Consider the following 12,248-nt stretch of genomic DNA (forward strand, 5'->3'; position numbering starts at 1 on the left):
TCTATACTCGGGTACCTGAGAGCTCTAAACCTGGGTGTCTGAGAGCACTATACCCGGGTACCTGGGAACACTATACCAGGGTACCTGAGAGCACTATAGCCGGGTATCTGAGACCACTATACCCGGGTATCTGAGAGCTCTAAACCTGGTTGCCTGAGAACACTATACCCAGATACCTGAGAGCTCTATATCCAGGTACCTGAGAGCTCTAAACCTGGGTACCTGAGAACACTATACCCGGGTACCTGAGAGCACTATACCCGGGCACCTGAGAGCACTATACCCAGGTACCTGACAGCACTATATCTGGGTACCTGAGAGCTCTAAATCTGGGTGTCTGAGACTACTATATCTGGGTACCTGAGAGCACTATACCCGGGTACCTGAGAACAGTATACCTGGGTGTCTGAGAGCACTATACCTGGGTACCTTAGAGCACCACTTCCGGGTACCTGAGAACACTATACCCGGGTACCTGAGAGCACTATACCCCGGTACCTGAGAACACTATACCTGGGAATTGAGAGCTCTATACCCGGGTAACTGAGAGCTCTAAACCTGGGTGTCTGAGAGCTCTATACCTGGGTACCTGAGAGCACTATACCCCGGTACCTGTGAGCTCTATATCCAGGTACCTGAGAGCACTATACCCAGGTACCTGAGAGCTCTATACCAGGGTACCTGAGAGCCCTAAACCTGGGTGTCTGAGAGCACTATACCCGGGTACCTGAGAGCACTATACCATGGTACCTGAGAGCACTATACTCGGGTACCTGAGAGCTCTATACCTGGGTAACTGAGAGCACTATACCAGGGTACCTGAGAGCACTATACCAGGGTACCTGAGAGCACTATACTCAGGTACCTGAGAGCTCTATACCTGGGTATCTGAGAGCACTATACCAGGGTACCTGAGAGCACTATACCCCGGTACCTGAGAACACTATACCTGGGAATTGAGAGCTCTATACCCGGGTAACTGAGAGCTCTAAACCTGGGTGTCTGAGAGCTCTATACCTGGGTACCTGACAGCACTATACCCGGGTACGTGAGAGCTCTAAACCTGGGTGTCTGAGAGCACTATACCCGGGTACCTGAGAGCACTATACCCCGGTACCTGAGAGCTCTATATCCAGGTACCTGAGAGCTCTATACCAGGGTACCTGAGAGCCCTAAACCTGGGTGTCTGAGAGCACTATACCCGGGTACCTGAGAGCACTATACCAGGGTACCTGAGAGCACTATACTCGGGTACCTGAGAGCTCTATATCCAGGTACCTGAGAGCACTATACCAGGGCACCTGAGAGTACTATACTCAGGCACCTGAGAGCTCTATACCTGGGTACCTGAGAGCACTATACCAGGGTACCTGAGAGCACTATACTCGGGTACCTGAGAGCTCTATATCCAGGTACCTGAGAGCACTATACCAGGGTACCTGAGAGCACTATACCCAGGTACCTGAGAGCTCTATACCCGGGTATGTGAGAGCATTATACCTGGGTACCTGAGAGCACTATACCCGGGTACCTGAGAGCTCTATGGAGGAGAAAGTGAGGACTGCAGATGCTGGAGATCAGAGTTGAAAATGTGTTGCTGGAAAAGCGCAGCAGGTCAGGCAGCATCCAAGGAGCAGGAGACTCTATACCAGGTACCTAAGAGCTCTATACCAGGGTACCTGAAATCTCTATACCCGGATACCTGAGAGCTGTATACCCAGGAACAATAGACAATAGACAATAGACAATAGACAATAGATGCAGGAGTAGGCCATTCTGCCCTTCGAGCCTGCACCGCCATTCAATATGATCATGGCTGATCATTCCTAATCAGTATCCTGTTCCAGCCTTATCTCCATAACCCTTGACTCCACTATCTTTAAGAGCTCTATCCAATTCTTTCTTAAAAGAATCCAGAGACTGGGCCTCCACTGCCCTCTGGGGCAGAGCATTCTACACAGCCACCACTCTCTGGGTGAAGTAGTTTCTCCTCATCTCTGTCCTAAATGGTCTACCCCGTATTTTTAAGTTGTGTCCTCTGGTTCGGCACTCCCCCATCAACGGAAATATGTTCCCTCCTGCCAGAGTGTCCAGTCCTTTCATAAGCCTATACGTTTCAATCAGATCCCCTCTCAGTCTTCTAAACTCAAGGGTATACAAGCCCAGTCGCTTCAGTCTTTCCGTGTAAGGCAATCCTGCCATTCCAGGAATTGACCTCGTGAACCTACGCTGCACTCCCTCAATAGCCAGAATGTCTTTCCTCAAATTTGGAGACCAGAACTGTACACAGTACTCCAGGTGTGGTCTCACCAGGGCCCTGTACAGCTGCAGAAGCACCTCTTTGCTTCTATACTCAATCCCTCTTGTTATGAAGGCCAGCATGCTATTAGCCTTCTTCACGACCTGCTGTACCTGCATGCTTGCCTTCATTGACTGGTGGACAAGAACACCCAGATCTCTCTGAACAGCCCCTTTACCTAATTTGATACCATTGAGGTAGTAATCTGCCTTCCTGTTCTTGCCACCAAAGTGGATAACCAGACATTTATCCACATTAAACTGCATCTGCCATGCATCTGCCCACTCACCTAACTTGTCCAGGTCACCCTGTAATCCCCTAACATCCTCATCACATTTCACCCTACCACCTAGCTTTGTGTCATCAGCAAATTTGCTAATGTTATTGCTGATACCATCTTCTATATCATTTACATATATTGACAGCTCTATACCTGGGTACCTGAGAGTTCAATACCAGGTATCTGTAAGGTCTATACCCGGCTGCCTGACAGCTCTATACCTGAATACCTGACAGCTCTGGACTCGGATTACTGAAAGCTCTATGCCCAGGTATCTTACAGGTCTATACCCGGGTATCTTACGGGTCTATATCCTGGTGCCTGACAGCTGTAAAGCCGTGTATCTGACTGCCCTGGGACCAGCCACCCCTCCAGGTGCTCCAGAGCCACAGGCACCTGAGCCAGAATCCCCGCCTCCCCACTTCTCTTTCCAGCCAATCAGACCGTTGAGTGGGCAGGAGGCGAGCCAATAGGCTGAGGCCTGGATACGGTGGCTGGGCTGTGCCCGGGTTTGGTGGGTGGAGGAGGGGGGGGGGGGGGGGGACCTTTAGCGGAGCGCTCAGGCGAGCGGCTGAACAGAGGCAGCTCCGGCAGAGCCGGACGAGATGAGGAGCTGCAGAGAGCGGCCAAGATGCGCTGCCGGCTGCCGAGCCCCAGCTGTCTGATCACCCTGCTGACGGCGGCGAGCATCCTACCCCCGGGAGAGCCTTACTTCGGGTCGGTTCCTGGCTCCTCAGTGTAACATCCATCCTCACAGTAACTCTGAACGGGATGAAGCCTCCTGTTTCAAGCTGTAATAATGTTGCTCCGGAATAGTAACTGGGGATAGAGTTTGAAATATTCCAGCCTGACTATGAAAGCTGGTGAACTCAAAGAGAAATCCACTGCTGTCTCTGTAAAGTTGCACATTAGTTGTCCCTGTGCCGCAGTCTATTCGCGTCAGTTAGTCTGACAGGTACCTGTCCTTTCCATTCCCCCCACTACCCATCCTTCCCCCTCCTGAATCATTCTCTTCCTTTCTCTTGGAGCAGATTGACCGGGAAGGAGCCGCTCTCCGTGCTGTCGAGCCCGGTCCTGGAGGACTCGGGCCCCGGGAAGCTTCACCTGAAACAGTGCGACAGCTTGAAGCTGTTCCGCCGCCAGAAGCGGCTGTGCCGGAGAGAGCCCGGTCTGGCGGAGGGGCTGAGGGACGCGATCCGCCTCAGCGCGCTCGAGTGCCGCTACCAATTCAGGACGGAGCGTTGGAACTGCAGTCTGGAGGGCAGGGCTAATCTCCTCAAACGGGGTGAGTAGGGCGAGGGGGTTAGTTTGTATCGGTCCCTCAGAGTAAGCTTTGAATAGCACCACTGATAATGAATGATGTTATATTGGGACATCCCTAATTAGGTGAATAATCTGCTTTAGCTTCGGGAACTCTGTTCACTTTCACATGAGCAACAATGTGTAGCAGATGGAGATCTGTGTCTCTGAGTGTTTTACGCAATGTGTTATGTGTCTCTGCGCGTGTATATCCGTGCATAATGTTGTCTGCCTCTCTCCTTGCTGTTTGTATGTATATCTGTGCTTGATTAGACCTCTAGATGTGTTGTCTCTGTGTTTGAATATACCTGGGTGTGTGTCTATGTGGTTAACTGTGTCCCTCTCGCTTTGCACGTCTGCGTCTTACTGTGTGCCTCGCAGTTTTTGACTATATCTGTGTCTCTCTCTCTGTGTCTCTGTCTTTGACTATATCTGTATGTCCCTCTGTGTCCCCGTCTGATTATGTCGGTCAACCTGTCTCTGCTTTTAACCATATCTGTGTGTCTGTATCTCCGACTTTGTGTATCTTTTTGTGTTTATCTCTGTACATTTATCACTCCTCCGTCTGTTTGATTTTCCAGTCTAAGGACTGGACACTTTAATTTCCGGGATTACATACACATTCGAAACCTCCTTCACCCCAACTGTAACCGCTCCGACCAATCTCAGTGGCTCGCCATCTCTCTCCGCCAGAGATGGGCATATTGGACGCAACTCCCACTTGCTCGAATTCATAAACATCTCTGAAATGATCCGGCCTGGGTTGGGGGAGGTGGGGGTCGATACTCGAGCTCAAGTGTTTTCAAATCGCGTTCAACAGAACGAATTACTTTCTGGAAGCGCACCTCTAAAGACACAAAGTGCTGGAGAAGCTCAGCGGGAACTGTGGAGAGAGAAACGCAGTAGAACGTTTCGAGACCAGTGACTCTTCAGCCTCCAGAGCGACTTGAGTCTGAAGGAGGCAGGCTGTGAGGTGGAAGGCAGTGCTCTCTGAGTAGGAGGAAGCGGGGGAAGGAGGTTAAACGAACCCCCGATATTAGTGTGCGGTTTCTGGTAGTAACAGGGACCTTTCCGAGTTCATTTCACTCGGTGGTGGGGAACTATCTTGATCCAGTGCTTGCCATTTTCTGGAAAGTATCAGACGGTATTCCAGGCATAATCTTGTTGTGCAGTGTAGAATACCAAAATAACATTACACCCTATCATTGCCCATGTGATATTACCATGTTCTGAGGAATCCTGGTGAGTTACAACAGAGCAATTCGCATTACCGCGAGATTCTCATGACCCTGCGGTATATTGAGCAATGCAAAATGTCATTCGTTACAGCATGTGCTCTGCTCTGGGCAACCAACATATCGGAATATATTGAATTTGGCAGAGCATTACTGTATTCGGCAATATTTGAGGAGATTACAGCGGATTATAGAATATCACAGATTAGATTAATATCACAGGAGGTGAAATAGGATATCTCGGTCCACAGTTAAATATTGCAAATAAAATGTGACCTGGGAAATCATTGCAACGTATTGCAGTGTTATTTGGAAGTGGGTGCAGTAGTCACTGAATAGTTTTGTTGCACACTGCAGTGAGGATATCATTGGATTGTATCGGGTGTTATTGTAAACAGGGTTGGAACACAGTGAGATTCACCGATAGGTTTTAGATGGTTCGTGCCAGATCCGCACTGTTTGGCACCAATCTGAAAAGAGAGTGTGAAATAATATCGGGGACTGTTTAATGACAGCGAGCTCGGTTTAAGACGCTGATTGGGAGGTCTCCTGGCCTGAGTGCAAGGCGTATTCCCCCTGTCGGTAACGGACTACAGCGACTCGACAGGGAAACTCCCAAGATGCGAATTTTACCCCATTCAGGGGATATGCTTCCGCTGGAGTGAAGGTTCTGCCAAGCAGTCTATCCCGCTTCAAGATTACCCATCCGCCCCACCCCCCGCCAACCTCCACCTCCCTAAAAATTTGCAGTTAAGTCCTGGGAAGAAATTGCAGGTTTCTTTTTGGACTGAGCTGCAGAGTTGTGGTTGGGCGGGCTGGCCCAACAGCTTTCCCTGTGTATTAAGCATCATTGCCCTGGGTTCTTTAACTTGCTTCTTCAAACAGTATCCTCACCGGGGATAGAAGTCAACCGCTCCCTCCAATCCGTGCCGAATAGCTTTCCCCCTTTCAGCCTGGTCCAGTCGGTGTGGGTGAGTCACTCAGCCCCTGGGCTGGAACCTGCACCCTGCCAGCACCCACCCATACCCTTTGTGGCTCTTCAGGGGTGAATCGTGTCCCGGGGTCAGTCACCAAGTAAAACGCAGTTATTACTGTTTCCATAACCGCTTCTGGCTTTAGGAAAGGACCTGCGTGTGTGAGAGAACATTACCCTCCCCTAACCTGGCTGTGAGCGGGATTAAAGTATTGTGTGATGGAGTTTTGTTTTGTGTTTTCCCCATGTGCGCCTGTTATTATGTAGTTACGTATTTCGAAGCAAAAGGTTTGGATGGAGTTGTATATCAGGCAATGCTCATCCAGGGAGAGCTTTACGAACCATGTCTGAGTAACACTGCACTTGGGAGAACACACACACACACATTCACAGACCCGCACTCTCCCTTTCTCACACACACTCACTCTCCCCCTTCACACACATTCACACTCAGATTCGCTGTGTCAACTTCACGCGTATTCACACTCATAAGCCGGCACTTTCTCTCACCCACACATCACACTCACAGATTCACTTTGTCCCCAACACACATTCACAGATTCACTCTCCCCCCCCCCACACACACATTCACACTCAGACTCACTGTCTTCCCCTCACATAAACGTTCACACTCATAAACCTGCACTTTCTCTCACCCACTGATTCACACTCACAGCCTCACTCTCTCCCCACTTACATACATAAAACCGCACTTTCTCTCACACACACTCACAGACCCACACAGTCTCACGCATTCATGCATACTCACAGACCCTCACTCCCTCTCACACACACATTCACAGACCCGCACTCTCACACACACATTCACACTCACAGAACACACATTCTTCCCCACCCCCCCGCACACATATTCACATTCGCAGACCCACACATCGTCCCGCCCTCACACACATTTACTGTCACCCTCTCTCACGCACATACTCATGCACACACTCTCGCAAATTCGTATTCACAGACCTACACACACTCTCCCCTTTTCTCAAACACACTCACACATTACTCCCTCTGTCACACAGATAATCGCTCTTGCGCACGCACATAATTTACTCATACACATTTACACTGACACACACGTGTTGAGACTTGCTGTACTGTTAAAAAAGTCCTTTAATATCCAATTGATGTGCACGATTAATCATTACTAAAAAGTCAACACGGATCATTCTCGGAAGCATTAAGCTGTGGCAATGAATGTTTACAAACTGATTGGGACCAGGCTCTCCCAGTTCAGAGGTTGAGGGATCACCGAGCGGCTGCACTGGGTGGGAAGCGCTCGGAACTACCTGGAGATCCCTTTCAGCACAAAGTTCTGGCGGCTTCTTCTTACTTGCGAAGGAGGAAGGTCTAGGAGGATGGTAGAAGGGAGGACCTTTCCACCGGGCCATTGCTGTGGTGGTAAAAACAAGGACTGCAGATGCTGGAAACCAGATTCTGGATTAGTGGTTAAGGGGATGGGGAGTTACTGTTTACGAGCTAATTTCACTTTCAACATCCTGTGGCTCGATATGCAGCCTCTGTCCAGACTGGAATTTCACATTTTACCCAGTGACGTCAGAGATACCTCAGGTTAACATCAGATACAGATCAAAGTGCTCCATTTGTGCCGCGAGCTGGTGTTTTCAATGTCCCCATCACGGTTTAGGTGCACAAGAAGCTGGGATAATCCCGGGACAGAGGGACAGAGGTAGCAGCAGCAGCGAGAAACCGGTTCGATATCTGTCCCCCTCTCTCTCTCTCACACACACACACACTGCATCGCCCGCTCATCCGCCGGCAATCTCGCTAATTGCCGCGATATTTTTAGATCGGAAAGGCGTTCGTTCGTTCCCAGAGGAAAAGGGCGTTCGGATGGATGTCAGCTCAGGCACGCAACGAGCGCCTTTCATCTGGGCGACATTTCAGTCAAAATAACACGAGCGGGCTGTGGGGTGGGGCCCCCGGTATCGATTCAACAACACCATTTCATCGCCGGCTACCAGTGTGAGTGCGGAGACCACTGAGCCCGGTCCGGGAACAGAGAGTGAAACCACTCGCACGTAACCAACACAGAGCTCATAACCTGTCACCGGAGCATTAACCGGCTCTCAGAGAGAGAGAGAGAGAGGCAGGCAGACAGAGAGAGAGAGAGAGAGACGGAGGGACAGGTAGGCAGGGAGAGACAGAGAGAGAGCGAAACAGAAAAAGACAGAGAAAGAGACAGAAAGAGATAGGTAGAGAGTGAGACAGGCAGAGAGAGGGAAAAACAGAGACATAGGCAGAGAGTGAGACAGAAGAAGACTGACGACAAAGAGATACACAGAGAGACAGAGAGATAGAGACAAAGACAGAGAGAGAGAGGATCAGAGAGAGATCAACAGAGAGGCAGAGGGACAGAGACAGATAGACAGAGAGACAGACAAAGATCGAGATATAGAGAGAGAGATACTCAGACGGAGAGACAGAGAGAAGGTGAAGAATGCTCTCCGGTGACACTCAGACAGTTGTATACAATGCAATTGATAAATCAACAAGAGTCTGGTTTTATTTTGGTCTCTTGGTTTAGTTGTTACATGTATTACTAAGCTACCCTAGGACAATAATAGGAACACTGAATGGCTACAGTGAGGGAGGCCATTCGTAGCCTGTCTCTTTGCTTGCCTTCTGCAAATGGAACTCTGCTAATCCCAGGTTCCCTGCTCCCTCCTCATTGTCCCGCCAATGTATTTTCCTTTCGGTCCTTATCCGATTCTCCACTGATAGCTCTGATTCAGCCTGCATCATCCTCACTGTCGAGGGGTAGAACATTTGGTTCTTTTGCTAATCATCTTAAATCCTGCTCCTCTGCCTCTCGCACATGAGTCAATTGGGACTGTTTTTCCATGTTTACTCTGTTCATGGCCCTCAGCACTCTGAAAGCTTCTTTCAAATCTCCTGTCAATTTCCTCCAAGGGGAACAGCAGCAGCTTCGCCAATGTGCCCATCTAATTTTTCTTTCTGTTCAAGAGATGTGGGAATTACTGGAAGGGCCAGCAGTTATTGTCTATCACTTTGGCAAAGATGGTGGTGGGTCATATTTCTGAACTGCTATTGTGTGTGTGTGTGTCTGTGTGTGTGTGTGTGGGGTGGGGGGTGGGGGGGGGGGAAGCTGGGGGGAACACCAACTGGGCCTTTAGGGAGGGAATTTAAAGATCCTGACCCAGCAACAGTGAAGGAATGGTGATATAGTTCCATGTCAGGATGATGTGTGGCTTAGAGGGGAACTTGCAGGTGATGGTGTTATCATGAATCTTTATCCCTTCAGATAAAAAATGATTTAGAGTTTAGAAAGTGCTACTGAAAGGACTTTGGTGAATTTCTGCAATGCATCTTGGAGATGGTACACGCTGCTACGACTGTGTATCAGTGGTGGAAGGAGTGAATGTGGTGCCAATCAAGTGAATTAGCTTTTCCTGGATGCTGTTGAGCTTCTTGGAAGTTTTTGGAGCTGCACACAAGCAGGGGAAAATACTCCATCACGTTAATACTTTGTAGCTGGTGAGCAGGCTTAAAAAATCAGGAGGCGAGTTGCTCACTGCAAAATTCTGAGTCTCTCAACTGCTCTTGTAGCCACAGTATTTATTTTGCTGCTATAATTCAGTTTCTGGTCAATGGTGACCCTTAGGATGTTGATAATGGGGGAATTCAGTGAAGGTAATGCTATTGAATTTCAAGGGCTGATGGTTAGATTTTCTCTCAGTGATGATGATGATTTTCTGGTCATGCACTGTCCCTTACCCCTAGAATATTTTTCCTAACCCCCCCTGCCTCATCTCCAAAATCCTTATCTCCTTTTAAAGTCAGGTGCCTAGTTATCAGAATTCTATCTAAGAATACTCCAATTGTGAGTGGTGCAGAATTTTATAATACAGTTCCATTTAAGCTTCCATGTTGTTGTACTCCATACTGCTATTTATAAAGGCCAAGATTCTGTAAGCATTTTAAACTAGTTTCTCAATCTGCCCTGTCACCTTCAATGATTTGTACACAAATGTTCCCAGTCTCCTTGCTTCTGTACTTTCTTTCAATTTGTGCCCATTTGGTTTTTTTTGTGCCCACATTCTTCCTTCTTAGAATCACTTCACTCTTCTCTACATTAAATTTCATCTGCCACCTACCTGCCTGTTCCAACAAGCCTGTCCAAACCCCCTCTCCATTCAGCATACCTACAAAATTTGTGTTCCCTGCACCCTATACACCCAAGTCCAGGCCATTAACCAAATCAAAATGTGCAGTTAAAAAAACCTGAAAGAATTGTGAATACTGGAAATCAGAAACAAAAACATGAATAATTGGAAAATGTCAACAAGTCTGGCAGCATCTGTGGAAAGAAATTAGAGTTAACATTTCGGGTCCGGTAATCCTCCTTCAGAACTGAAGAAGTTCAGTTCTGAAGAAGGGTCACTGGACCAGAAATGTTAACTCTGATTTCTTTCCACAGATGCTGCCAGACCTGCTGAGAGTTATTGGACCTGAAACGTGAACTCTGATTTCACAGCGCCAGGGACCTGGGTTCAATTCCCACCTCAGGCGACTGACTGTGTGGAGTTTGCACATTCTCCCCGTGTCTGCGTGGGTTTCCTCCGGGTGCTCCGGTTTCCTCCCACAGTCCAAAAATGTGCAGGTCAGGTGAATTGGCCGTGCTAAATTGCCCATAGTGTTAGGTAAGGGGTAAATGTAGGGGTATGGGTGGGTTGCGCTTCGGCGGGGCGGTGTGGACTTGTTGGGCCGAAGGGCCTGTTTCCATGCTGTAATCTAATCTAATCTAATCTAATATTGCCAGACTTGCTGTGGTTTTCCAGCAATTTCTATATTTGCATGGTTAAAGAGCTTGGAACTGTTGGTAAATTTAAAAATAAAAGACAAAAAGAAGAACTGTTTAAACTCTGCAGGTTAGGTAGTGTCAGTGAATGGAATGACATGAAACTCTGATGATAGATCATTGCCCTGAAAGGTTAACTTTTGTTTCTATCTGCAGATGATACTCAGACCTGCTGAATATTTCCAGATTTTCTGATTTTTCCATATTTCAGAATTCTGGCATCTGCAGTATTTTGCTTTTGTGTTGGAACTGTTTGTGTGGTGTATCAGTTAATGGCCATTAGTATCAGATCTTAGATAGAATTATCTGGAATGTACAGAAAAAGTGCATTCCGTCCATCTGTCTCTGCTGTTGTTTATTTGTACACGAACCACCTCCATTCTATCTATATCATTTCAATCTATCAGCACTAACACACACTAACATTGTGCCTTTATGGCCGAAAGAGTGTCATGAAACAAAACATGAAACCAAGATCCAGAGAAGATAAGTGAACAAAGTTTGATCAAAGAAGTTAGTTTTAAGGAGACTGTTAAAGGAAGTGTATAAATTTAAAAATCACACAACACCATGTTATAGTCCAACAGGTTTATTTGGAAACACTAGCTTTCAGAGCACTACTCCTTCATCAGGTGGTTGTGTGATAACCACCTGATGAAGGAGCAGTGCTCCGAAAGCTAGTGTTTCCAAATAAACCTGTTGGACTATAACATGTTGTTGTGTGATTTTTAACTTTGCACACCCCAGTCCAACACCAGCGTCTCCAAATCACGTTAAAGGAGGTGAATTAGTTATACATCTCTTGAAGTCCAATGGGAGAATTCCAGAACTTAAGGCTGAGGCAGCTTAATTTATCCCTTATTATCCCCTCTCCCTCATGTATCTGTTTCTGTGAGGCCTTTTTGTGCAGTGGTAGCTACCTCGGCACCAGTGGATCTGAGTTTACATCCCATCTCTAGATAGGACGGCCACACTGAGGTGTCTCTACATTTCCAGGCATGTCCATTGATTTTTTTCCCCTACATTTCCTTGAATAAAGTCAGAAAATGTTTGAAAAACATATTCCAGCAGGTAGAGAGAGGAAGGGAGATGAGTGCTGGCCAAATTGTACTTTTAAGTGAATCATTTTAGTTAATATCTAAATTCTTATCCTTTTTCCAGGTTTGGAAAGCACTAGGCAAGTGACAGCTTCCAAAAATCTAACCTGTGCAGTCCAGTGGGTAACTAACCTCCCGATTCGCCGAAGCCTATCCACTATCTACAAGGCACAAGTCAGGAGTATAATGGAATACTTCTCACTGGCC

At 47.7% G+C, this 12,248-nt stretch overlaps 1 protein-coding gene across 1 annotated transcript in view; it reads left to right on the plus strand.

The window, feature by feature from the left end:
- The first annotated feature begins 3,155 nt into the window (after window positions 1-3,155).
- LOC140465911 (protein Wnt-9b-like) overlaps window positions 3,156-12,248 on the plus strand; it is a 43,092-nt gene continuing 33,999 nt past the window's right edge. The window contains exons 1-2 of the mRNA XM_072561841.1: window positions 3,156-3,296; window positions 3,611-3,864. Of these exons, the coding sequence (XP_072417942.1) occupies window positions 3,211-3,296; window positions 3,611-3,864 (340 nt within the window). The 5' untranslated portion in view covers window positions 3,156-3,210. The remainder of the gene's footprint in view (window positions 3,297-3,610; window positions 3,865-12,248) is intronic.

The sequence above is a fragment of the Chiloscyllium punctatum genome, chromosome 42 (assembly GCF_047496795.1).
Source record: "Chiloscyllium punctatum isolate Juve2018m chromosome 42, sChiPun1.3, whole genome shotgun sequence".
Taxonomy (NCBI): Eukaryota; Metazoa; Chordata; class Chondrichthyes; order Orectolobiformes; family Hemiscylliidae; genus Chiloscyllium; species Chiloscyllium punctatum.